The sequence below is a fragment of the Phocoena phocoena genome, chromosome 3, assembly GCF_963924675.1.
Source record: "Phocoena phocoena chromosome 3, mPhoPho1.1, whole genome shotgun sequence".
Lineage (NCBI taxonomy): Eukaryota > Metazoa > Chordata > Mammalia > Artiodactyla > Phocoenidae > Phocoena > Phocoena phocoena.
Genome location: NC_089221.1, coordinates 122,991,978 through 123,019,317, shown reverse-complemented (window position 1 = coordinate 123,019,317; position 27,340 = coordinate 122,991,978). Strand labels below are relative to the sequence as shown.

The 27,340-nt window shown below is 41.7% G+C and overlaps 1 protein-coding gene across 2 annotated transcripts in view; it reads left to right on the top strand.

Moving 5' to 3' along the window:
- PRELID2 (PRELI domain containing 2) overlaps window positions 1-27,340 on the top strand; it is a 75,527-nt gene that overhangs the window by 15,208 nt on the left and 32,979 nt on the right. The window contains exons 3-4 of one of the 2 annotated variants that reach the window (XM_065875309.1): window positions 1,602-1,675; window positions 3,212-3,372. In XM_065875309.1, coding sequence (XP_065731381.1) covers window positions 1,602-1,675; window positions 3,212-3,372 — 235 coding nt within the window. Of the gene's footprint in view, window positions 1-1,601; window positions 1,676-3,154; window positions 3,373-27,340 lie in introns of both variants that reach the window. The other variant, XM_065875308.1, reaches the window with a different exon arrangement.

The window sequence follows — 27,340 nt, the reverse complement described above, 5'->3', positions numbered from 1 at the left end:
CTGTTAAATGGGAAAATAATAACAGACTGCCTTTAGGTTGTTGAGAAGATCAAATGATAGAACAATGTGCATATTTCTAAGTGGTTAATTATAATTTCTACCACTGACAGGGGCATCTTTGCCTCCGGGAGTGGCTCATCCATTTTCACTACGTGTACTGCAGACATTGGATGAGATGGCCAAAGGCATGCCAGTAGGCAGAGGAGGTGAACCCATTTCTCACCCTACCAACAGCTTCTGGGCACTCAGGGTGTTTGCACCAAGGTTCAGGGCTGTTATAGCCAGAGCTTTGAGAAACTGTAGGAACATGCTGAGTCACAGTAATTCACAGAGCAAAAGACAACACTTCAGAGTTTATATTTTTCTCTGATTTGGTTTCCTTTTTTTCTCAACTCACATTTATTGTGTTTTTTTTTTTTACGTCCCTAGTGCTATTCTGTAAACTTCTTTCCAAAACAGAATAGTTCCAGCCACAGGGGGTCTGCTCCCCTACGAGAAAAGAGTATGCCCAATATAATTAATAAGAGGTTTATTCAAAAAGAGTCATGTACCAAAATGTTCATTGCAGCTTTATTTACAGTAACCCGGAGATGGAAACAACCTAAGTGTCCATCATCGGATGAATGGATAAAGAAGATGTGGCACATATATACAATGGAATATTACTCAGCCATAAAAAGAAACGAAATTGAGTTATTTGTAGTGAGGTGGATGGACCTAGAGTCTGTCATACAGAGTGAAGTAAGTCAGAAAGAGAAAGACAAATACCGTATGCTAACACGTATATATGGAATTTAAGAAACAAAAATGTCATGAAGAACCTAGGGATAAGGCAGGAATAAAGACACAGACCTACTAGAGAATGGACTTGAGGATAGGGAGCGGGAAGGGGAAGCTGTGACAAAGCTAGAGAGAAGCATGGACATATATACACTACCAAACGTAAAATAGATAGCTGGTGGGAAGCAGCCACATAGCACAGGGAGATCAGCTCGGTGCTTTGTGACCACCTGGAGGGGTGGGATAGGGAGGGTGGGAGGGAGGGAGACGCAAGAGGGAGGAGATATGGGAACATATGTATATGTATAGCTGATTCACTTTGTTATAAAGCAGAAACTAACACACCATTGTAAAGCAATTATACTCCAATAAATATGTAAAAAAAAAAAAAAAAGTTTAAATTTGTAGCCAGAAACCTGTGCTTGAAAACATGTTTGGTGCAGAAGGTGGCATAATCAGATTCTCCATCGTTTTGTTAAAACATTCTCTTCGTTGGAGCTGAGCAGGGGGCTCATTGGCCATGGCCATTGGAGTGTTGACATTGATAGTCCTGAGCAGTGAACGATTTACGATTCTTTCGTCCTTGAATTTAGAATGTGCAGTGTGAGTGGCTAGCTATTTTATCCTTATTCCTTGCTCACAGATATTTGGAGGGATTTGGCCCAGAAAAGTGGTCAGGGATGCTGGGTTTTGAGTTAAATATTTTCTCTGGGAATTCTACATATAGAAAATTGAGATTGACATTAAAAGTTTTATTGACATTAAAACAAGAATACATTTCCGTCGGTTCTTTTTTGAGTGTAAAAATTTTCTGTTTCTAGATGTGTCAACAGGGATCATCTATAGAAAGAGGATTGCAGTCTGTCAAAATGTGGTTCCAGAAATTTTAAGGAAGGTAAATTCATTTCAAAATTTAATCAGATTTGGTGTAACGTTGGGTGTTTCCCAAATAGTCATGGAAAGAGATAGCATTTTCTGATGTGAAGGAGTGTTAGAACTTCCCCAGTTCTCCTACCTCAGAGCCCTTCTAAGGAAGAAATCTGTCTCCTGTCCAACCTCAGTTTTGACAGGTGCTACCAGAGAGAGTTTTTTTCCTGTCTGTTTTGTCTCTTTTGTGGAGGGCTCTTAGTGTACATAGAGATGGGCAACAATTATTTTAAAAGATACTTTGGACATTTTGCATGAAGTGGCCATCTTTTCTAATCTGTCCATGGTTAGATATGACTCTTAGGTAAGAATGATCAGAAGTGGGCAGATGGTAAGTATTAAGTGTAATCTTCAGTAAGGAAGAGAAAAGCTTCAGTTTCCATTTTATTGTCAGTAAGAATGGTTTTGAGAGTATAGTGTTTTCAGCACCCTCTGTAAGTCTTTTTGTGTGTGTTTCTGTAAAGTAATGGTATTGATGATGAAATCTTCATGATAGCAAATTGTTTTCTCTCTTTGAAATCCTTGAGCACTCTGGTGATTGTTGGAAGAAGGTGAGTGAAATTTTTAATCACATTGCTTTAACCGTAGAGGGATTATTGACAAGAGTCCTTTTAGAATCATTAGGAAATAGAGGAGAGTGTCTTGCTGCGTACTTTTAAAAATGTCTCCGTCTTTTCAACCTGGAAGTGATCCCGTGTGTGATATAAAACCCAGCGGGGCTCCTGCCGGTTAGCTTGCAAATTGCTTTGCTGTGCTGTATGTAGAAAACATGGCAGCTTCCATCACTTTCTTATCATGGATTAAGACTCTGTTGCTTTCTTTAGTGGAAAGAAGGCTGATATGACAATGAAAATGAACTTTCTTTTATTTTCCAGATAATAATATGTTGCAGTATGTGTAGCAAATTATTGCTGGCTTTTTCCCCAGAGTGTGTACCCTGCCTTTGCCCTGTATACATGCTTTGCATCTATTATTTAAAAAGGCATTCAACTTTGTCTGTATCTCCATTCTTAAATAATTTAAGAACACCCTGACTTGTACAATTCTGCCTTTGTAGCTTTGCATGTTTCCTCCACCTAGGAAAGCATACATTTCTAGATATTGGGCAGAGTTTAAAATGAAGAAAATATTTTATCTGATACTGTCCTGCATGTGAGCCCATAAGTGGGCCCAATTAGAATCCGTCAATTTAAGAAGGCCGTAACCAGCCCTAGAGGAGACACGAAGGAGGCTGATACTTTGCTTAGTGTTTAGCAGTTAGGGAAATCAGGCCAGGGACTATACAGGCTGTGTAAATCCTGGGCCATCTGCATGTCCTTACCAGCATTTAGTAAGGTCATAGTATGTTTGATTATCAAGGACTTACAGCCACTGGTGAGCCATCATCCATATATCAGGATCACTTGTCCTCTTAATTCCCTAAGACTAAAAGCAACTCTGGACACAGTCCTTATGTAGCTTGTTCCTCCTAAATTCAGAAAACCATCTTCTGTCTTTTGGACAGGTGAACATTTTAAAGGTACCTAATGTCCAGTTAGAAGAGGAATCATGGTTCAATCCTCAGGAAAGGAACATGGCTATAAGGAGTCACTGCCTTACGTGGACACAATATGCATCCATGAAGGAAGAGTCTGTCTTCCGGGAAAGTATAGAAAATCCAAATTGGTAAGATCACCTGTGTGTGTGTGTGTGTGTGTGTGTGTGTGTGTGTGAGTGTGTGTGTGTGTGTGTGTGTGTGTGTGCATGTAGGTTGGGTGTGGGGAAGCACAAATGAGCATGCATATTAAAAAGCTATGATTCCATACTTATAACCTCTGTTTACAACTCACATAAATTATATACTATTAATTTTTAATCACACAAGTAATCAGTAAATAGATTTCCCTTTGGGGGAAAAATGACAGCTCAACTCCTTTCTGACTGTCCTATCCAATTTGGTGCCTTTCTGCCTTCTCCAGAGGCAGTGAGTGTTATCAGTGTATTGAGTATTCTTCCAGACCTTTAAGAGATACCTTCAGATACTCATAGAACCTGTATAGTATGGCTTTGATTTTCTTTTTTCCATACATGCTTTCATTCTGTGTAAATCATTGTGCACTTACCTTTTTCGTTTAGTAGAATGTTTCTAAACTTTATCCAGTTGATGTCTGTAAAATCTAGCTTATTCCTTTGAACTGCTGCATAGTGTTCAATGCTATCATTATACTACATTCTATTTGGCTTTTTTCCTTTTGGACAGATGTTCAGATGGTTTCTAGTTACTCTTATCTATATACAGTACTGTAATATTTGTGAAGCATACGATCCTTGTATATTCTATGTGTGAATGTTTCTCTAAAGGAGAATTGATTTTGTTATTGAAATGTAGTTGACATACAGTATTACGTTAAAGGAGAATTTTTAGTTGTCAGGTTTATTGAGTTATTATTTACATACAAAATTTATTCTTCTTAGTGTACAATTCAATGAGTTTTGGCAAACACACACATATACAGTTCTGTAACCATTGCCACAATCAAGCTACAGAACACTTCAGATAGATTTTAAAGAGCTATATGCCAAGATAATTCCATGCGGAAGGAGTATTCTTTTCAACAAATGGTGCTGGCACAACTGGATATCCACATTCAAAAGAACGAAGATGGACCTCTGTCTCACACCAAATACAAAATTAACTCAAAATGGATCAAAGAACTAAATGAAAGAGTTAAGACTATAAAACTCTTAGGAAAAAACATAGGTGTAGATCTATGTGATCTTGGATAAGGCGGTAGTTTCTTAGATATGACACCAAAAGCCCAAGCAACAAAAGAAAAAAATAGGTAAAATTGACTTCATCAAAATTAAAAGCTTCTGTGCTTCAAAGGACACTGTCCAGAAGGTGAAAAGACAGCCCAACAAATGGGAGAAACTATTTGCAAACTGTATAACTGATAAGCGTTTAGTACCCAGCATATGTAAAGGACTGTTACAACTCAGTAATAAAAAGACAACCCAATTAATAAATGGGCAAGGCATTTGGGTAGATATTTATCCAGAAAGGTATACAGATGACCAACAAGTACATGAAAAGATACTCAACATCTTTAGTGTTTAGGAAAATGCAAATTAAAACCACATTGAGATACCGCTTCAAACCTGCTAGGATGGCTATAATTAAAAAGAGACACAGTAACAAGTGTTGGAAAGGATGTGGAGAAATTGGAACCCTCCACACTGCTGGTGGGAATGTAAATGGTGCAGCTGCTGTGGGAAACGGTTTTTCAGTGCCTCAGTTAAATGTAGAGTTACCACTTGACCCGGCAATTCTACATTGTATTGACAAAATCCACAAAAATTTGCAGGAATGTTCATAGCCCCATTATTTGTAACAGGCAGAATGTGGAAACCAGCCAAATGTCCTTCATCTGATGAATAGATAACCAAATGTGGTATATCTATACAATGGAATATTATTCAGCCATAAAAAGAAATGGAGTAATGATTCATGTTACAACGTGGATGAAGCTTGAACACACTGTTTTCAGTGAAAGAAGCCAGTTACAAAAGACCAGTCAGTTGATTTGAAATGTCTGTAACAGGCAGATCCATAGGAACAGAAAGTAGATTAGTGGTTGCCATGGGCAAGGAGGACAGGAGAAGAGGGAGTGAGCTGCCGATGGGTATGGAATTTCTCTTTGGGGTGATGAAAATATCCTGGAACCAGCGTTGATGGTTGCACACCTCTGAAAATACTAAAACCACTGAACTGTATACCTTAAAGGGGTGAATTTCATGGTATATGAATTATTCCTCGATAAAAGAAAGTTATGTGGCTGGTTCTCAGGACATGCATCTTTTAAGTTTATACAGATTCTGTCACCAATATATTAATAAGTTAATTTACACTGTCAGCAGCAGCCCATGAAAGCTCATTTCCTACAATATTGCCAGGACTTAATATTAACATACGTTTTTATTTTTGCCGGTATAATGGGTGAGAAATGATTAATTCCTTTGAAATAGGTTTACAAACAAAAGCAAACTATAACAAGCAAACTATAACGTGTTGATAGTGATTATTGCTGTGAACTGTGATTTCAGAGGATAATTTACTGTATGTTTTTCTGTTCTATATGGTTTGAGATTTTTATTTACCTGTCATTTTAAGGGAAATATAAGCCCTCAAACCCAAATAACTAAAAATCAGAAATCTAAAATCCGTCTGAAGCCCCATCACTTGTTCAAATCCTTTCTGCTCCCCATAATTTTGGTCCTATAGTGATAATTCTAGAATGCTCCAGCAGCACACTGGGTGAGTATGAATGCCAAGTCTTATTAGCGTCTGAGGTGGACTTGCTCTGAACCACCCACTAGCTTTTTTCTTCTTAGTCTCCCTCATGTCAAGAGCTTCACATAGAACATAGATGTTTAGGATTAACTATAAAAGTTGTGGGTAAAGAATAGAGCTTTTCTTCTTCTTTTTTTGTAGAAGTAGTAAAAGGACAGAATTGGCTGATTTTATGCAAAAAGCACAGAAGTCTTTCATATACCTCATTTTAACCTCATTTTATCAGCTACCTGGGCTGTCGGCTGGTCTGAAAAACAGTACTAAACCTTCATCAGTTCTTTGTAAAATAATAACTGTCCTGGAGAATCCAAGAAAATGTCCTGCAGGACCTTTTTCCATTGTGTGTTTTTAAAACTTATTTTTTAAATAGTCATTCTGATTTTGGAAAAAAATGTTACATGTATCTTGTAAAAAATACTAAATTCAGGGAAAAAATAAGCAGTTTTCATCATCTAACAATAGTGTCTGTTTACATAAGTTTCTTGGTCCAATCCTAATGGCATTTAGATTGTTTCTGAATTTTTCGCTATTATGAACAATGCTGTGATGAAATCCCTATGATTACGTATTTCCTCACTTATTCAATGACCTTTTAAGGTCGATGGGACATGTGGGATTTCTGGGTCAATTCAAAGGTTATGTGCATTTTATATTTTGATACATATTACCAGATTCCTCTGTAAAAAAGTTCCACCAACTGCACCTTTTCCTTTCTTTGGTTTGTTATGTTCCTGTCCTCTGCAAAACACTCTCTTTTTAATGATTGACACAGCAGGCCAGTATTTATTGACTCCTATTATGTCAAGGTCAAAGCTAGATCCTTCACCTGAGGTGTTTTGAAGCTAAGGTTAAATAACTTACCCGATATGTGACCCCACCTTGAGCAAAGTGGTGACACAGGAATATGGACATTTTTAAAGGATGGACTGAATCTCAAGCTGTAGGTTGCTTTGGATTCCAGGTTATGGAGAATGGGTTTTGTTCTTCTGGCAACAAGCAGTCACACAAAGGTTTCTGAGCAGGGGATGATGTAATGACAGCTGTGATTTAGGCTCTGGGAAACTTACGTTTTCTTAGGTCTTGACATGGATTTAGAAAGGCATTTTAGGTGGACATTCTAAATGAGTGGGGAATCTTGGGGGGACATGAAAGAAAGGACCCATTATTATTTCCATTCCCCTCCTTTGCAGGGAATGTGAGAGTAAGGGCTATCCACTGCACCCAGAAGAGGAAATATGGACAATCTTTTTTTAAAGAAAAAAAAAATGCTGTCACAGCTGCTGAGTCTAAAATTAGACCTTCAAGCTGTGTGTTGGTTAGCAGGTGTGGATGTGTGACGGGAAACCAGATGTCATTCTGTCCCTGCGCATGGCCTGTCGGCTCAATGCAGGGATGGCCTGAAATGGGTTTCCTGTAGAATCTGGCCAAGTCTTGATCTGTGTCTCTTTACATAGATCCAGTTTTGGCTTTCTGCTGACGTCTCTGCAGTTGTGGCACCTTCCTGGGCAAGAGCTCCTTCGGTCTTTCTCTGTGTATCACACAGCTGGGTATTTCTAATGTGCTTTCTTCCTTTATTAACTTCATTGGACATTTTTTCTCTGCAGTTTGTATGGAATGGAGTTTACATCCTTTTCAGAAGCTAGAGTGATGTGATGTTTTGCGCTCATCTCAAATTTTCCAGAGTCCAGCTTTGGCACTCCATGCCTCAGAGACGTCCTCCTATACTAGTTCTGTCCCTTCTCCTATACCCATCAGGCCGCCTTCCACAGCAAATTACAGACACCCTGACTCAGGTGATTCCAGCCATCACTTATTTATGTTTACTAGGTGCCAGCCTCTGTTCTAAGTGCTTGATATATGTATGTATTTGTGTATATATGAGTTTATATATATAAATTCATTTAATTCTCATAGCAACCCTATGAGGTTGGAACTATGATTATGCCCATTTTACAACTTGAGGCTTAGAGAAGGTAAGTAACTTATACTAGCTAAGATGGCCAGTAAGTGTCAGAGTCAGATTCAAACCCCAGGTGGTTTGGCTGCAGAATCTATGCTGCTGGCAATGATGCTGTCCTTCCTCTTAGTAAGGAGCTCTATTATCTCATAACCAAGTGGGGTACAGTTTCATAGTTGTTCTTTCGGCTCTACCTTTCCCTGTGTATCCAATTTTTTTTTCCAAGTTTGTTTAGCTCATGGCTGCCAGCAGCAACTAGGGTAGCACACATACTTGTCCTCATTTAGTGAGGGAAAGAGACCTGTGAGAGTGAGAGAACCCATCCCAACCAAGAGGGAAAAGGCCTTTCCCTGAATCTCTTTGCATCAGCCTCAATCACCTGCTACCTCGTGGACCAGTAAGAGTGATCAGAGGCTGATACCGGCTGACTGGCCCTCACCAGTCAGGATCTGCCCCTAGAGCTGGCGGTGGGATCCCTTCCCTCTGAAACACATGGGCTGCATGGGAGAGGGATGGGCACCTGGACACAAACACCACTAGAGTATAGTAAGGACCACTGCATACTGGTTTTCCTCTTCAACATGGTACCCATTGTCTTTGTTATGCTTTGGAAGTGATAAACACTACAGCAAGTGAACACAGGGATATCTCTGTACCAGTCATCGGGCCTCCCAAGGGACAGGAACCAGGAACTAAGGCAGCCTCACAGTCTCTTGTCTTTCCATATCTGGCTCAATTGTCCAAAATACAGATCTACTTCATTACACAGCCAGCCTGGCTCCTCCAGGCCCGTGCAGGGTCTCTCCTGTCCTGTGTCATGGTAACTGACTAGATTCTGGGGTTAGAAACCACCTCTGACACTAAAATTATATGCCCTGGCACAATTTATTCCGCTTCTCTAAGCCTCAGTGTCCTCATCTGTATGATGGGGATGATATCCCTACCTTGGAGGGCTGCTGTGAGAATCAAATGAGTTGGTGCCCGCAGAGAGCTTAGAGCAGCACCTGCCCGTAGTGGTCAATAAATGTTAGTGCTCAACATCGTGACTGTTATTGTTGCTGTCATCCTCATCTTCTTAAAAATTCACATGACTTTTGATTCTAATCCTAAGCATGTACTATTTTAATACAGAAACAGTGTTTATGGTTATTTCCATCACGCCACGGGGAGATGTTCCACGTTGTGATTTTGCATTCCCCTGGTTCACCGTCACTGGGGATATGAGCTCCTCAGTTCGAGAGTCATGGGAGTAGGAACACTTCTCTGTTAGTTCCAGAGTGAGATTGAAGCTCTGGAGAGCGTAGCATGCAGGGGTCAGGGCAAGCATTTGGCATGGATTGAATTCTCCTGGATTTGGGGTTCTCGGCGCCTGCTATGACCACGGCTGCTGTAGACCCAGGACTGTCACATGCAGTGCTCTGAGGAGCTGACTGGGTTTCCAGAGTCAGAGATGCTGGGGGCAAGGCACAGCTTGGCCTTGGGACACTTGGGCCAAATCAGAGAATAGAAAAATGAATCTTAATCTGAACTAAAAAAAATCAGAAGTCAGCTCTCGGGGGAACGTGCTTTATTTTTCTTTATTTATTTATGTTTTTGGCTGTGCCACATGGCCTGCGGGATCTTCCCCAACCAGGGATCGAACCCCAGTCCCCTGCATTGGGAGCAATGAGTCTTAACCAATGGACTGCAAGGGAAATCCTGTGCTTTGTTTATTATGTAGAGTAGGATACAGGTATTTACTCTTGGAAGTGGGGAAAGGAGTGCACTATTTTAGATTTTTCAGAATGAAAAGTCATGATTTCTGCCCTCTGAAACATTACTTTCCAAGATAAGCATATTAATTTCTTATGCTTTTGCATTTGCTACTAGACTTCTTAATTTAAAAAAAATTTTAAACATCTTTCTTGGAGTATAATTGCTTTACAATGGTGTGTTAGTTTCTTCTTTATAACAAAGTGAGTCAGCTCTACATATACATATATCCCCATATCTCTTCCCTGTTTTGTCTCCCTCCCTCCCACCCTCCCTATCCCACCCATCTAGGGGATCACAAAGCACTGAGCTGATATCCCTGTGCTATGCGGCTGCTTCCCACTAGCAATCGGTTTTACATTTGGTAGTGTATATATGTCCATGTCACTCTCTCACTTCGTCCCAGCTTACCCTTCCCCCTCCCTGTGTCCTCAAGTCCGTTCTCTAGTAATTCTGCATCTTTATTCCCATCCTGCCTCTAGGTTCTTCATGACCACTTTTTTTTTTTTTTTTGGATTCCATATATATATGTTAGCATATGGTGTTTGTTTTTCTCTTTCTGACTTTCTTCACTCTGTATGACAGACTCTAGGTCCATCCACCTCACTATAAATAACTCAGTTTCGTTTCTTTATATGGCTGAGTAATATTCCATTGTATATATGTGCCACATCTTCTTTTTCCATTCATCTGTTGATGGACACTTAGGTTGCTTCCATGTCCTGGCTGTTGTAAATAGAGCTGCAGTGAATATTGTGGTACATGACTCTTTTTGAATTATAGTTTTCTCAGGGTATATGCCCAGTAGTGGGATTGCTGGGTGGTATGGTAGTTCTATTTTAGTTTTTTAAGGAACCTCCATACTGTTCTCCATAGTGGCTGTATCAATTTACATTCCCACCAACAGTGCAAGAGGGTTCGCTTTTCTCCACATCCTCTCCAGCATTTATTGTTTGTAGATTTTTTGATGATGGTCATTCGGACTGGTGTGAGGTGATATCTCATTGTAGTTTGATTTGCATTTCTCTAATGATTAATGATGTTGAGCATTCTTTCATGTGTTTATTGGCAATCTGTATATCTTCTTTGGAGAAATATCTATTTAGGTCTTCTGCCCATTTTTAGATGGGGTTGTCTGTTTCGTTGATATTGAGCTGCATGAGCTGTTTGTAGATTTTGGAGATTAATCCTTAGTCAGTTGCTTCATTTGCAAATAGCTTCTCCCATTTTGAGGATTGTCTTTTCGTCTTGTTTATGGTTTCCTTTGCTGTGCAAAAGTTTTTAAGTTTCATTAGGTCCCATTTGTTTATTTTTGTTTTTATTTCCATTTCTCTAGGAGGTGGGTCAAAAAGGATCTTGCTGTGATTTATGTCATAGAGAGTTCTGCCTGTGTTTTCCTGTAAGACTTTTATAGTGTCTGGCCTTATATTTAGGTCTTTAATCCATTTTGAGTTTATTTCTGTGTATGGTGTTAGGGAGGGCTCTAATTTCATTCTTTTACATGTAGCTGTCCAGTTTTCCCGGCACCAGTTATTGAAGAGGCTATCTTTACTCCATTGTATATTCTTGCCTCCTTAATCAAAAATAGGTTGACCATATGTGTGTGGGTTTACCTCTGGGCTTTCTATCCTGTTCCATTGATCTGTATTTCTGTTTTTGTGCCAGTACCATACTGTCTTGATTACTGTAGCTTTGTAGTATAGTCTGAAGTCAGGGAGCTTGATTCCTCCAGCTCCGTTTTCCTTTCTCAAGATTGCTTTGGCTATTCGGGGTCTTCTGTGTTTCCATACAAATTGTGAAATTTTTTGTTCTAGTTCTGTGAAAAATGCCATTTTTAGTTTGATAGGGATTGCATTGAATCTGTAGATTGCTTTGGGTAGTAGAGTCATTTTCACAATGTTGATTCTTCCGATCCAAGAACATGGTATATCTCTCCATCTGTTTGTATCATCTTTAATTTCTTTCATCACTATCTTATAGTTTTCTGTCTCCTTAGGTAAGTTTTGGTCTTTTGTCTCCTTAGGTAAGTTTATTCCTACGTATTTTATTCTTTTTGTTGCAATGGTAAATGGGAGTGTTTTCTTGATTTCACTTTCAGATATTTCATCATTAGTGTATAGGAATGCAAGGGATTTCTGTGCATTAATTTTGTATCCTGCTACTTTACCAAATTCATTGATTAACTCTAGTAGTTCTCTGGTAGCATCTTTAGGATTCTCTATGTATAGTATCATGTCATCTGCAAACAGTGACAGCTTTACTTCTTCTTTTCCCATTTGGATTCCTTTTATTTCTTTTTCTTCTCTGATTGCTGTGGCTAAAACTTCCAAAACTATGTTGAATAAGAGTGGTGAGAGTGGGCAACCTTGTCGTGTTCCTGATCTTAGTGGAAATGGTTTCAGTTTTTCACCATTGAGGGCGATGTTGGCTGTGGGTTTGTCATACATGGTCTTTATTATGTTCAGGTAAGTTCTCTCTATCCCTACTTTCTGGAGAGTTTTTATCATAAATGGGTGTTGAATTTTGTCCACAACTTTTTCTGCATCTACTGAGATGATCATGTGGTTTTTCTCCTTCAATTTGTTAATATGGTTTATCACATTGATTGATTTCCGTATATTGAAGAATCATTGCATTCCTGGGATAAACCCCACTTGATCATGGTGTATGATCCTTTTAATGTGCTGTTGGATTCTGTTTGCTAGTATTCTGTTGAGGATTTTTACATCTATGTTCATCAGTGATATTGACCTGTAGTTTTCTTTCTTTGTGACATCCTTGTCTGGTTTTGGTATCAAGGTGATGGTGGCCTTGTAGAATGAGTTTGGGAGTGTTACTCCCTCTGCTATATTTTGGAAGAGTTTGAGAAGGATATGTGTTAGCTCTTCTCTAAATGTTTGATAAAATTCACCTGTTAAGCCATCTGTTCCCGAGCTTTTGTTTGTTGGAAGATTTTTTTTTTTTTTTTTTTTTTTTTTGCGGTATGCGGGCCTCTCACTGTTGTGGCCTCTTCCGTTGCAGAGCACAGGCTCCGGACGCGCAGGCCCAGCGGCCATGGCTCACGGGCCCAAACGCTCTGCGGCATGTGGGATCTTCCTGGACTGGGGCACGAACCCGTGTCCCCTGCATCGGCAGGCAGACTCTCAACCACTGCGCCACCAGGGAAGTCCCATGTTGGAAGATTTTTAATCACAGTTTCAATTTCAGTGCTTGTGATTGGTCTGTTTATATTTTCTATTTCTTCCTGGTTCAGTCTTGGAAGGTTGTACTTTTTAAGAATTTGTCCATTTCTTCCAGGCTGTCCATTTTATTTGAATATAGCTGCTTGTAGTAATCTCTCATGATCCTTTGTATTTCTGCAGTGTCAGTTGTTACTTCTCCTTTTTCATTTCTAATTCTATTGGTTTGAGTCTTCTCCCTTTTTTTCTTGATGAGTCAGGCTAGTGGTTTACCAATTTTGTTTATCTTCTTAAAGAACCAGATTTTAATTTTATTGATGTTTGCTCTCGTTTCCTTCATTTCTTTTTCATTTATTTCTGATGTGATCTTTATGATTTCTTCCTTCTGCTAACTTTAGCGTTGTTTTGTTCTTTCTCTAATTGCTTTAGGTGTAAAGTTAGTTTGTTTATTTGAGATGTTTCTTGTTTCTTAAGGTAGGATTCTATTGCTATAAACTTCCCTCTTAGAACTGCCTTTGCTGCATCCCATAGGTTTTGGGTCGTCGTGTTTTCATTGTCATTTGTTTCTAGGTATTTTTTTGATTTCCTCTTGGGTTTCTGCAGTGATCTCTTGGTTATTAAGTAGTGTATTGTTTAGCCTCCATGTGTTTGTATTTTTTACAGATTTTTTCCTGTGATTGATATCTAGTGTCATAGTGTTGTGGTCAGAAAGGATACTTCATATGATATGATCTCAGTTTTCTTAAATTTACCAAGGCTTGATTTGTGACCCAAGATATGATCTATCCTGGAGAATATTCCATGAGCACTTGAGAAGAAAGTGTATTCTGTTGTTTTTGGATGGAATGTCCTATAAATATCAATTAAGTCCATCTTGTTTAATATATCTTTTAAAGCTTGTGTTTCGTTATTTATTTTCATTTTGGATGATCTGTCCATTGGTGAAAGTGGGGTGTTAAAGTCCCCTACTATGATTATGTTACTGTCAATTTCCACCTTGCATTACTGTCAATTTCCCCTTTTATGGCCGTTAGCATTTGCCTTATGTATCGAGGTGCTCTTATGTTGGGTGCATAAATATTTACAATTGTTATATCTTCTTCTTGATTCTTGGATTGATCCCTTGATCATTATGTAGTGTCCTTCTTTGTCTCTTGTAATAGTCTTTGTAACAAAGTCTATTTGTCTGATATGAGAATTGCTACTCCAGCTTTCTTTTGATTTCTATTTGCATGGAATATCTTTTTCCATCCCCTCACTTTCAGTCTGTATGTGTCCCTGGGTCTGAAACAAGACCAACATATATACAGGTCTTGTTTTTGTATTCATTCAGCCAGTCTGTGTCTTTCGGTTGGACCACTTAATCCATTTACATTTAAGGTAATTATTGATATGTATGTTCCTATTACCATTTACTTGTTTTGTGTTTGTTTTTGTAGGTCTTTTCCTTCTCTTGTGTTTCCTGCCTAAGGAAGTTCCTTAGGCATTTGTTGTAAAGCTGGTTTGGAGGTGCTGAATTCTCTTAGCTTTTGCTTGTCTGTAAAGCTTTTAATTTCTCCATCAAATCTGAATGAGATCCTTGCTGGGTAGAGTAATCTTGGTTGTAGGTTTTTCCCTTTCATCACTTTAAGTATGTCCTGCCGCTCCCTTCTTGCTTGCAGTTTCTGCTGCAAGGTCAGCTGTTAACCTTATGGGGATTCCCTTGTATGTTATTTGTTGTTTTTCCCTTGTTGCTTTTAATATTTTTTCTTTGTATTTAATTTTTGATAGCTTGATTAATGTGTCTTGGCGTGTTTCTTCTTGGATTTATCCCTGTATGGGACTCTGTGCTTCCTGGGCTTGATTAACTATTTCCTTTCCCATATTAGGGAAGTTTTCAACTATAATCTCTTCAAATATTTTCTCAGTCCCTTTCTTTTTCCCTTCTTCTTCTGGGACCCCTATAATTTGAATCTTGTTGTGTGTAATGTTGTCCCAGAGGTCTCTGAGACTGTCCTCAGTTCTTTTCATTCTTTTTTCTTTCTTCTGCTCTGCGCTAGTTATTTCCGCTAATTTATCCTCCAGGTCACTTATCCATTCTCCAGCCTCAGTTATTCTGCTATTGATTCCTTCCAGAGAATTTTTAAGTGCATTTACTGTGTCGTTTATCATTGTTTGTTTGCTCTTTAGTTTTTCTAGGTCCTTTTTAAACGTTTCTTATATTTTCTCCATTCTATTTCCACGATTTTTGGATCATCTTTACTATCATTACTCTGAATTCTGTTTCAGGTAGACTATTTCCTCTTCATTTGTTAGGTCTGGTGGGTATTTACCTTGTTCCTTCATCTGCTGTGTGTTTCTCTGTTTTCTCATTTTGCTTAACTTACTAGTGTTTGGGGTCTCCTTTCCACAGCCTGCAGGTTCGTAGTTCCCGTTGCTTTTGGTGTCTGTCCCCAGTGGCTAGGGTTGGTTCAGTGGGTTGTGTAGGCTTCCTGGTGGAGGGGACTGGTGCCTTTGTTCTGGTGGATGAGGCTGGATCTTGTCTTTCTGGTGGGCAGGTCTGCGTCCAGTGGTGTGTTTTGGGGTGTCTGTGGCCTTATTATGATTTTAGGCAGCCTCTCTGCTAATGGGTGGGGTTGTGTTCCTGTCTTGCTAGTTGTTTGGCATAGGATGTCCAGCACTGTAGCTTGCTGGTCGTCGAGGGGAGCTGGGTCTTGCTGTTGAGATGGCGATATCTGGGAGATTTTCGCCATTTGATATTACGTGGAGCAGGGAGGTCTCTGGTGGCCCAGTGTCCTGAACTCAGCTCTCCCACCTCAGGGGCACAGGTGTGACGCCCAGCCGGAGCAGCAAGACCCTGTCATCTACATGGCTCAGAATAAAAGGAAGAAGGAAGGAAGGAAGGAAGGGAGGGAGGGAGGAAGAAAGAAGAAAGAGAGTAAAATAAAATAAAGTTATTAAATTAAAAAATAATTATTAAAAATAAAAGTTGAGGGCTTCCCCCGTGGTGCAGTGGTTGAGAGTCCGCCTGCCGATGCAGGGGACGCGGGTTCGTGCCCCCATCTGGGAAGATCCCACATGCCGCGGAGCGGCTGGGCCCGTGAGCCATGGCCGCTGAGCCTGCGCGTCCGGAGCCTGTGCTCCGCAACGGGAGAGGCCACAGCAGTGAGAGGCCTGCGTACTGCAAAAATAAATAAATAAATAAATAAAAGTTGAAAAGTCATAAAAAAAGAGAAAGAAAGAAGAGAGCAACCAAACCAAAAAACAAATCCACCAATGATAACAAGCACTAAAAACTATCCTAAAAAAAAATCCAAAAAAAAAAAAAAGAAAAACACGGACAGACAGAACCCTAGGACAAATGGTAAAAGCAAAGCTGTACAGACAAAATCACACACAGAAGCATACACATACACCCTCACAAAAAGAGAAAAAGGAAAAAAAAAATATATCATTGCTCCCAAAGTCCACTGCCTCAATTTGGGATGATTCGCTGTCTATTCAGGTATTCCACAGATGCAGGGTACATCAAGTTGATTGTGGAGATTTAATCCGCTGCTCCTGAGGCTGCTGGGAGAGATTTCCCTTTCTCTTCTTTGTTCGCCCAGCTCCAGGGTTTCAGTTTTGGATTTGGCCCCGCCTCTGCGTGTAGGTCGCCTGAGGGCGTCTGTTCTCTGCTCAGACAGGACGGGGTTAAAGGAAAAGCTGCTTCGGGGGCTCTGGCTCACTCAGGCCGGGGGTGAGGGAGGGGCACGGAGTGCGGGGCGGGCCTGCGGCGGCAGAGGCCGGCATGACGTTGCACCAGCCTGAGGCGCGCCGTGCGTTCTCCCGGGAAGTTGTCCCTGGATCAGGGGACCCTGGCAGTGGCGGGCTGCACAGGCTACCGGGAGGGGAGATGTGGACAGTGACCTGTGCTCGCACACAGGCTTCTTGGTGGCGGCAGCAGCAGCCTTAGTGTTTCACGCCCGTCTCTGTGGTCCACTCTCATAGCCGTGGCTCGCGCCCATCCCTGGAGCTCGTTTAGGCGGTGCTCTGAATCCCCTCTCCTCTCGCACACTGAAACAATGGTCTCTTGCCTCTTAGCCAGTTCCAGAGTTTTTCCCAGACTCCCTCACGGCTAGTTGTGGCGAACTAGCCCCCTTCATTCTGTGTTCACGCAGCCAACCCCAGTTCTTGCCCTTGGATCTGACCTCCGAAGCCCGAGCCTCAGCTCCCAGCCCCCGCCCGCCCCCGCGGGTGAGCAGACAAGTCTCTGGGGTTGGTGAGTGCCGGTCGCCCCTGATCCTCTGTGCGGGAATCTCTCCGCTTTGTCCCCCGCACCCCTGTTGTTGAGCTGTCCTCCGTGGCTCCGAAGCTCCCCCCGTCTGCCACCCACAGTCTCCGCCCGCGAAGGGGCTTCCTAGTGTGTGGAAACCTTTCCTCCTTCACAGCTCCCTCAAACTGGTGCAGGTCCCATCCCTATTCTTTTGTCTCTGTTTTTTCTTTTTTCTTTTGCCTACCCAGGTACGTGGGGGAGTTTCTTGACTTTTGGGAGGTCTGAGGTCTTCTGCCAGCGTTCAGCAGGTATTCTGTAGGAGCTGTTCCACATGTAGATGTATTTCTGATGTGTCTGTGGGGAGGAAGGTGATCTCCACATCTTACTCCTCCATCTTGAAGCTCCTCCTGCTTCTAGACTTTAAAATGTATTTATCTATCAGTCCTGGTTCTGTCCTAATAAATAGATTTTTATTGTACTATGTGGGAATGTAATTGATATGCACTGGATTTGGTTTTAATAACGTTTACTGTATCCAAGTAATGTAATTTTAAAAGATAATCATCTTGTAAAAGTATTTTCTTGAGCTTTGCTCTTTCACCATAACTGTGTCTGTTTTGGTGGTAAATAAAAGCTGTTATCTTGAAGCAGGATTTAAGTTATCACTGTCACTGGAGACTCATGCTGTTCATGAGGGTACAGAGCTGGGTTTTGCTTCTGAGTGACAAGACCATAATCCCATACTCAGCACTGAGCATCATTATGGCTCATGTCTTCACCTTTCCGTGTCTAAGAGCTTCTGCTTATCCATTGAGGCTTGCCAACCTTATTTCTGAGATTTGGAGATGTTCAGCCTAGTAGAATGTGTGTTAATAACATTGGTTATGTTGACTCAACATTTATAAGATATCAAAAAAAATCCTACCTGCAATATAGTAAAAGAAACAAAATAGCCAAAATCAAACTTTACACACAGATTAAAGTAAGTTTTCGTTATCACTGAAGTGACTCATATGAATATTCTTTGTTCTGTTAGATAAGGTATATAATATTTTTAATTTTTAAATTTCTGGATTAAAACATCCCAAGTCTCAAGTATTAATTTGATGATTCACAAATAGTATAATTTGCATGTTTCGAGGGACTAATTGTTGGGCATTTTTTGTTGGTATTTGTTTTTTCCGTACTCTGATGTATTTTTTTCCCAGGAGCAAATTTGATAGTTTGGTGACTTGCATGCATTTGGCAGTAGCCTTTTTAGTTGACCTCCAAGCTTGTTTTCACTGAGGTATTAAAATATTCTGGCTTTGTCAACTTTACTTAGGAATGATTCCTAAGCCTCGATCATGATGATAAAGGTCTTGAGGGTGTTGTTATCTAATATCCTGAATAAAAACCACTGTATTCATCCCCAAACAGGATGCCCTGTGCTTATATTGACCTTCATTTCCCATGCACTAGTGGGTGATGAGATAATTAGCAGAACGTACTGCCAGTTATAGAGCACGGAGCACCAGTGCCTTTTCTGTAAATATGGCAGGTGTCTGGGCAAGAGCCTTATTTTCCACTCAGTCAGAGTGCCCTACAAAGATACGTTTGTGTCCATATAATCAGGGCCTTCTCTGCTTTTCCATCCTGTTGCACCCCTGCATCTGGCACAGTGCTGGGCTCACAGAGGAGGCTCCGTGGCCGTGTGTTGAATGAATAGCAGATTATGCTTCTTATGGGCTGAAAAGGGGACTGGCAGAAAGGGCACATGCAGATTGGGGAAGTCTGATAGGATTTGGTAGGAAATTCGGTGTAGAGGGACTCTTGAACCCAGTAATATGGATACTTCTCTGCTGGTTTTTGCTGCTTGGTCGCTTACATGCTGTTGGACTCTGGGAGAAGGGATAAAGCTGGCCTGAGATCCCTCACAGAGTGGTGTGAAGATTTAATAAGATAATAAATGCCCTACACTTGGGGAGTATAAAGCACTAGATAATGTAGATTGTTGTTGGAACTAATGGTGAATAAATGCTGTTTTCAAAGTGCTGTGTTTCCTTAAAGGTAACTAACTTTGACAAGTGGAGTAAGCTGTTTTATTGAAAATGGAGGTGATGATTGAACTGGAAACAATGATGTTTAGCCAAGAGAGCATTCTGTGCCATTTACAAGTAAGAGCTTTTGAAATATATTAGTGAATGCCTATTGATTTTTTTTTTTTCCTCTCCCATCCTCCTTTGCCCTTTGGTTTTCAGTTGTGTATTAGTGAAGGGTTGGGGGGAGTTTAAATGTGTTGGTTCATTGTGGTGATTCTATTTTTGTCGGCTTGGGCTGGCTCCTGGGAGTCAATATATTTAAAGTTTTCCCGGTGAATCTGTTGAGCCTCCAGATTTGGGAACCCTTGATAACTAGTTAGTATCCTGTGTTTACAGTGGAAAGCAGACATACCGCTGGCACCCCTTTTGGAGCTCTGTTTTGTGCAAAGTTCCTGTTGATCTTATAAAGCATGACCAGTTGATCATCTGACTCTCCAACAAACAGTAAACACTTCTTGGCAGAAACACCCTGCTGGAAAGTTTAGCAAAATTTGGATTAACTCTTCTGGAATCTCTTATGGAGCAGAGAGGCCAGTTTAATTTCCTTCCTTCCTTCCTTCCTCCCTTCCTTCCTTCCTCCCTTCCTTCCTTCCTTCCTTCCTTCCTTTCTTCCTTTCTTCCCTCCCTCCCTCCCTCCTTCCCTCCCTCCCTTCCTTCCTCTCTTTCTCTTTTTTTTTTCCTTTCTACTTTCTCCCTCCCCTCCCCTCCACCCTCCCCTTTCCTTCTCTTCCTCCATCCATCTCAGGTAAATAAAAAGTTAGGGCATTAAAAATTAGAATGTTTTACCAACCAAGAATCGATGCCATGCAGAAACCCTAACGGCCCTGGGACAGTAGCCAGGAGCCTGATGACTGTCCTCCCAGTGTAAGGGTCTGCCTCCTCCATCAGGTTGCAGGTCAGTGCCTGGGAGCTGTTCACCCTCTTTTTAATCAAGGCTAGTATTGGTAGCTAAGCAAAGAGATGGGAAAAAAATTGACCAGCTGAGTTCGTTTTCCTGGTTTGAATTCACAGCTACAGTTTGAGACATTTTCTGTGCTGGAGGTGGAGGCTGTTCCATTTCCTATGTGTCTGGCCTCAAGAGAGGTGTAGTCTTGAGAGGAATCTAAGTGGTAATTCCTAGCTTGTTCTGTTTTATTCTCTGCTCTGCTCTGGGAAGACCCAGCAGCCTCTTTTCTGAAGGTAGGAAAACCTTCTGGCCCTCACATACGTCCTGTTTGGATGAGTCTTGTTCCAAGTATTCTTTATTATCATGTTTAAAAATAACGTTTCCTCTTTTTTTCACAAGTATTACATGTTCATTGTAGGACAGTTACAAGATACATATAAGAAAAAACCAATATATTCATGCCCTCTTCAGGTCAGTGCTCTTTCTAGGCAGTGACCCCAGAGGGAACCAGTATTCTGACATCCATCTTTATAGATTAGTTTTGTCTCTTGTTGCTCTTCACGTGGAATGGAATCGTATAGTATGTATTCTGTCGTATTAGTTTTTTGTCGTCATTTTTTTGTTCGGCATCGTGTCTAGGAGCTTCATCTTGTGTGTATCAGCCGTTTAGTTTGTTCTTTTCCCGTTGCTGCGTAGCCTTCCATGGTAGGAGCATACTGCGGTTGCTACAGTTTATTTACTCATTGTGCAGAATTTTGACAGACTCGGAATCATACTGTACATGGTATTTTGACTTTTACAATTTAACATTGCATTTGGGACTGTCTTTCCTTATTGAATGTGTCATTTTAAAATGATTTTTAAAAATGTATTTATTGGATAAAATTATTCAAGTGTGTTTAATTATTGGGCATTGCATTATAGATAGCGGTGTGATGAATATGTTTGTAGGCTAGTCTATGCCCTCATCTAAGATTTTTTGCTCAGAACCCATTGTTAGAGGTAGATGTTATGGGTCCAAGGGTTTGCACGTATTTGAGGCTTTTATTAGGTATTGCTAAACTGAAGTATGTATTCCTAAGCATCTCATAAAACTTCCCAGGGACCTGGCAGTTGGCAGTGTTATATAGACTTATGGTTGAAATGGGATCGGGAACAGCTACATAATTTGCAGCAGCCAGTGCAAAAGGAAAATGCAGAGTCCCTGTTAAAAAATATGGGAAGGACTTCCCTGGTGGCGCAGTGGTTGAGAGTCCGCCTGCCGATGCAGGGGACACGGGTTCGTGTCCCAGTCCTGGAAGATCCCACGTGCCATGGAGTGGTTGGGCCCGTGAGCCATGGCCGCTGAGCCTGCGCGTCCGGAGCCTGTGCTCCGCAACGGGAGAGGCCACAGCAGTGAGAGGCCCGCGTACCGCAAAAATAAATAGATAAGAATTTTGAAACAGGGACAGTGGAGCATTCAACTGAGTGTGTAGCCCTTCTGATAGCTGAGCCCTGTGCCACCCCGTAGAACATACATCCTTGAAGCCAGCCTGAATAGGATACACGCGCTGGTGGGCCCGATATCCCAAGACAAGCCTCCAGTTGGACCAGTTCACAGACTTGTGTATTTTGAAGCTTTGTCCACCACTTAGGATGTCAGTAAGCTTGCACTGAATAGGCACATTTCTAGGAGGCAGGATTGTGGGAAGGGGCACAGGAGCTGATGTTACCTGTGTGGATTCAAAAAGTGGTCATGCCAGTTACTTTTGGGTGACCTGAGCAGATTTGCCACTCGGAACCTCAGTTTCTTCATCTGTAAAATGAGGTTAGCGTTATCTACCTCATAAGATAGACAGTGAGAATTAACTGGAAGGTGTATGTAAAAGACTTACTACAGTGCTTCTGCACGATAGGCTGTTAATAAGATAGATTGTGAGAATGAACGCTATGTTTTAAGAGACTGAGCCACCCTGCCCTGTAATGTTTACCCACATTGGACTGCTAGGCTCCTGAGATCCACCGTTTACTTACTCCCTGTTCCTGCTTCTGGTTAATCATTTAGGCCGCAACCCAGTGGTTCCTGGGATGGGTTAAAGGAGAGCCGCTCAGAGGGGAAGGGCTTTAGGAGTGAAGGTTATAGAGACCAGCAGCGTGTTTGGTCTCTGTGGCCGCTGTGCTGGGTGTGTAACATATGATAGCAGGGAGGGAGGGAAGGCTGGGAAGATGGAGGGTTCTGGAGCTCCGAGGGCCTTGAATGCCAGCATGGGGAGGGAGGGACTCCTTGCCAAGTAGTTTATGGGGATTGAGTGCCATCTAGATCCCAGTGAAGTGGAAATACTTTGGCGTTTACTGGAGCTGGATTTGTACTGTGGGCATTCAACTTCCCAGACACCGTGCCCTTCTTTCTGCAGATGGGAATCATAATGATGGTAGTAGTAAATAGCATTATTACTACCAGTGTTAGTATGATTAACTAACAGGCATCGAATGCTTACGCATATCACCTTGAGTGCTTCACACCTTACCTTATTCACGTTTGGAACAAAGTTTGAGTAGGTATGATTAACCCCATTTTACAGAGGAGACTGGGCTTCAGGAACTTGCCTATGTGGGTGGGTCCCCATTCCGTGTTAGAGAGGAGATGTGAGTCCAAGCCATCTGACTCCAGGAACCATATGCCTAATCACGTCCTGTAAAGATATATATATTTAATACAGATATATAAAATACAAGAAGCGCATGTATAATTATGTGTGTTCGTGTTAAGGCTAAAAAGTGCTTAGTGCTGACGGAGGGCCCTGTAAATTGAATTAGGTCTCTGAGGAAGCACAGTTCTGTAAGTGGGTCTGGTAAGCTGGGGGGAGGGACTGCGTGTCCTGGCGTGGTGAAGTGCACGCACGGGCAGGGCGGTCTCCGCAGCAGTGTTGGGCCCTGCCTGTCCCTTGGGCCACCCCTCTGTGTGGTGACAGGAGAATGCCGAAAACAGCCTGACTAGAACTGAGATGTCATCACAACAAGCATATCCGTGGAACCATCTTTCCTTCTCAAAGACACTTTAATTAAATTCCCATCGTGAAAACAATTGGGCAAGATTTGCCATACCCAACCAGTCATTAACTCAGGGACAGGATCTCATTAAGAGCTTTTGCTTTCTGGAAACTGCTGTTTTGAGGATTCAGAGCTGGTGGCTGTGTGCTCTGGGGATTAATTCCTGATCCGTGTTTCCTCTGAACTTTTTTATTTCCCCAAATTCAGAAGGAAACACATTTTTAAATGACCCCAGAGTAGGAGACTGATGGTATAAGCTGTCGTTCACTGTCACAAAGGTGTCCCTAGCTTAGAGCTGCACGCTCTGTCATGATTCCATTGTGTTCTGTGTTGAATTCTGTCCGCCCTCGGACAAAGCGATAGATGTGACTCAGGTATAGGCACCATGTGAGTGAGTGAGCCTCCTCTTTGAACACGTTTCCAGATACTGTGCTGGCTTATCTCTCAGCCAGGTGAAGGCTGCCCCCTACTGACACTAGCAAGTGACCTCCTGAGACATTTGGTTCAATTTCCCTGACAGAAGTATTGAAATGTACCATAAATTTCTCTTCTTTTGCTTCTCCCCTCCCCTCCCTCCTCTCTCCATCCTTCTGCCCCTAATGCATTATTGATTTCTTACCACGTGCTAAGTCATTACAATTGGAAGTGATTCAATGAAGAAAAAATATATAGGTACAACCATTTAGAAAAACATTCAGCATGTTTTCCCCCGGTTTCTTTTTTTTTTTTTGGCCACGCTGCACGGTATGCTGGATATTAGTTCCCTGACCAGGGATCGAACCTGTGCGCCCCTGCAGTGGAAGTGCAGAGTCTTAACCACTGGACCGCCAGGGAAGTCCCGGCATTTTTTAAAAGTTGAAACTGTGCATGTCCTGTGACCCAGATATTTGACCACTAGACACTCTAGAGACACTTGTGCACATATGTAGCTGGATGCATTATAGATATTTACTTTACAGAACTATTAGTAGCCCCAAACTGAATCCACAATAAATGTCCATCTTCAGTAGAGTGGATAAATAATATGGAGTATTTTCAAGCAATAGAACAGTATGCAGCAATGAAAACTAACAAACAACAGGTTCATGCAACAGTATGGGTGAATCTCCACTGAGCATGCAGGTTTAATTCCCTGTGCCTTAGTGAACAGTGACAAGATCAGGGTGTACTTAGAAAGCTGACAGGGCAGGCTTCCCTGGTGGCGCAGTGGTTGAGAGTCCGCCTGCCGATGCAGGGGACGCGGGTTCGTGCCCCGGTCCGGGAAGATCCCACATGCCGCGGAGCGGCTGGGCGCGTGAGCCATGGCCGCTGAGCCTGCGCGTCCGGAGCCTGTGCTCTGCAACAGGAGAGGGAAAAAAAAAAAAAAAAAAAGACACAAAGAAATGGAATTACATAGTGTGAGAAAAGGAAAGCCAAGAGGTGGTTTAATGAGACTTTAAATGAAGGATAAGTCCAAGAGGTGATTTAATGAGACTTTAAATGAAGGATAAGTCCGGAGTTAACATGTCCCGGGCCTTCCCTGTTGGCACAGTGGTAAAGAATCCACCTGCCAATTCAGGGGACATGGGTTCGAGCCCTAGTCTGGGAAGATCCCACGTGCCACAGAGCAACGAAGCCCGTGCACCACAACTACTGATCCTGTGCTCTAGATCCCTCAAGCCACAACTACTGAGCCCGTGTACCACAACTACTGAAGCCCATACACTTAGAGGCCGTGCTCCTCAACAAAGAGAAGCTACCGCAATGAGAAGCCTGCTCGCTGCAACTAGAGGAAAGCCCACGTGCAGCAATGAAGACCCAACGTAGCCAAAAATAAATAAATAAATAAAATTTAAAAAAAGTGGCAGGTTACACATTTAAAAAAAAGTTAGCAAGTCCCTTTGCTGAAAATGGTTCTTGGTAGCACAGAGCCTTTTAAAGAATAACTTTTTATTTATATATAAATGATCCTCAAGGATTTATTAGTGATGTTTTTTGGTGATTGCCAAGTAATACATCTTTATTACAGAAACTAGTAAATAAGAACAAAGTAAATAAATAACACCTATAATTCTCATGCCCGGAGAGTCTGTTCATATTTCAGCTCTGTCCATTTTTCTGTCTGTCCGTCCGTCCATCCATCCATCCATCCATCTTTTTCTCTCTCTTTTTTAAAAAAAGACCTGAGGACTTCCCTGGTGGTGCAGTGGTTGAGAATCTGCCTGCCAATGCAGGGGACACGGGTTCGAGCCCTGGTCTGGGAGGATCCCACATGCTGCGGAGCAGCTAGGCCCGTGTGCCACAACTACTGAGCCTGCGCTCTGGAGCCCGCAAGCCACAACTACTGATCCTGTGTGCCACGACTACTGAAGCCTGTGTGCCTAGAGCCCATGCTCTGCAGCAAGAGAGACCACTGCAATGAGAAGCCCACGCAGTGCAATGAAGAGTAGCCCCTGCTCGCCATAACTAGAGAAAGCCTGCACCCAGCAACGAAAAACCCAATGCACCCAAAAAATAAACAAAGAAATTAAAAAATAAAAAAGAGCTGAAATTAAACCTGTAAATTGTTGTGTAAGCTGCTGTGTTTTGTGTAGGAACTTAAATGGAGGCTTATCTAGCATGAGGGATTTAGGTTAGCTATGTGTATTAAGAAGAAAATGTCTGGTGTGCTTTGTCAATGAGTTACTGAGAGAAAGCACAGCAGTTCCTTCTCTGGCAGTCTTAAAATATAGTAGGATAAACTCTCATCTCATTGATGGCAAGGGCCTGACCCTGCTTTAACGCCCTGTTATTCTCTTATATGTGGGCCAAGCCCGAGAGTGCTTTTCTGAGCACTTGCTTCTCCCAAAAGTGGCAGAAAGAAATGTTGGTTAGAATATGATGTGAGACTTTTATTAATCTCTCACCTACGTTTTCCTTGCAGACTGAAGAGTACATTTCTCCTAAGAGTGTAAGAGTGTAAGACTGCTCAACTTTTCATTCTGAAATATTAAAATCACTGTAAATTTCTACTCTGACTAATCTGGAACAAAGACAGGAAAGATTAGTGTCACCAGGTTGTAGTTTTACATGAGCAAATCATTTAAAATAGGCTTAAGTCTAAGGTGGAAGCTGCTTTGCTTAGACTGACTAGTTGCCTAGACTATTTATGTCATATTGGCTAAGATAACTGTGTGGGGGGGGAGGGGAGAGGGGAGAGAGGAGAGAGTAGACAGGAGAGGGTGAGGGAGAGGGAGAGAGAAGTATTCTGAAGGCTTCCTTTCACTATATGCATGATCTAAATGTAGAGGCTACTGCTATTAGAGAATTAGAGACAAGGTCTAATTAAGAGGTTATAGTAGCTATTTTTACCAAAAACACAGCTTTTTGAATTCATAGTTTTCTCAATATATTTCTTAGTGTTAGTGAATGTGCTCATATATACATGTACAAACACACCTATGGGAGGTTTGGCTCCCATTTCCTTTCCTTAGAGATAGAAGAAGGTAGGGGGAAGTTTTTTGTTGTTGCGGAATATTTTTGATTGTAAAGAAATTTAATTTATCCGTTTAACAAATACTCATTGAACTCATAGAATGCAGGCACTGTGCCGAAAATGGGGGAGAGGAAGTCATCTAAAAGCATTAAGGAATGGCAACAAGCCTTTTAGTCAATGGTGCACATGTAACTGTTCATCTGTACCTGTTACTTGGTGGCCTCAGAGGCGAAGTCCTTCTTGCTTTCAGGGTAAAGTCTAAACTCCTCAGTCTGGGAATACCATTTGCAATCTGGTCTCCATCTGTCCTTCCAGCCTTATCTCCTAACATCTCCCACACCCACCTTATACTCTAGTCATTTTTATGGGAAAAAATTGATCAAGCCCCTTACTAAGTATTGGGTATTTTCAGATAACTGGCTGCTCTTCAGACATTCTCTGCTCCTTCACACACCTTCTTGTCTGAGGCCTTGTGGTTTTCCTCTGGTAGAATGCTTTGCCTGCATTTGCTGGTGTGACATTCACCCTCTTGTCTATGTGTCTTTCCCACTAGTCAGTGAGATACCAGAGGACAGAAACTGTCTTTGCCTGTGGGGCTCTTGCACCCAGTAAGGTGCTTAGGGGATAGTAGCCACCCAGTCAGTATGTATTGAACACGAATAAATGAGGCAAAGCTCAGTATCTTGTGGTGATGAACTCCCTCAGCATTGTTTATCTGGGAAGCCTTAAT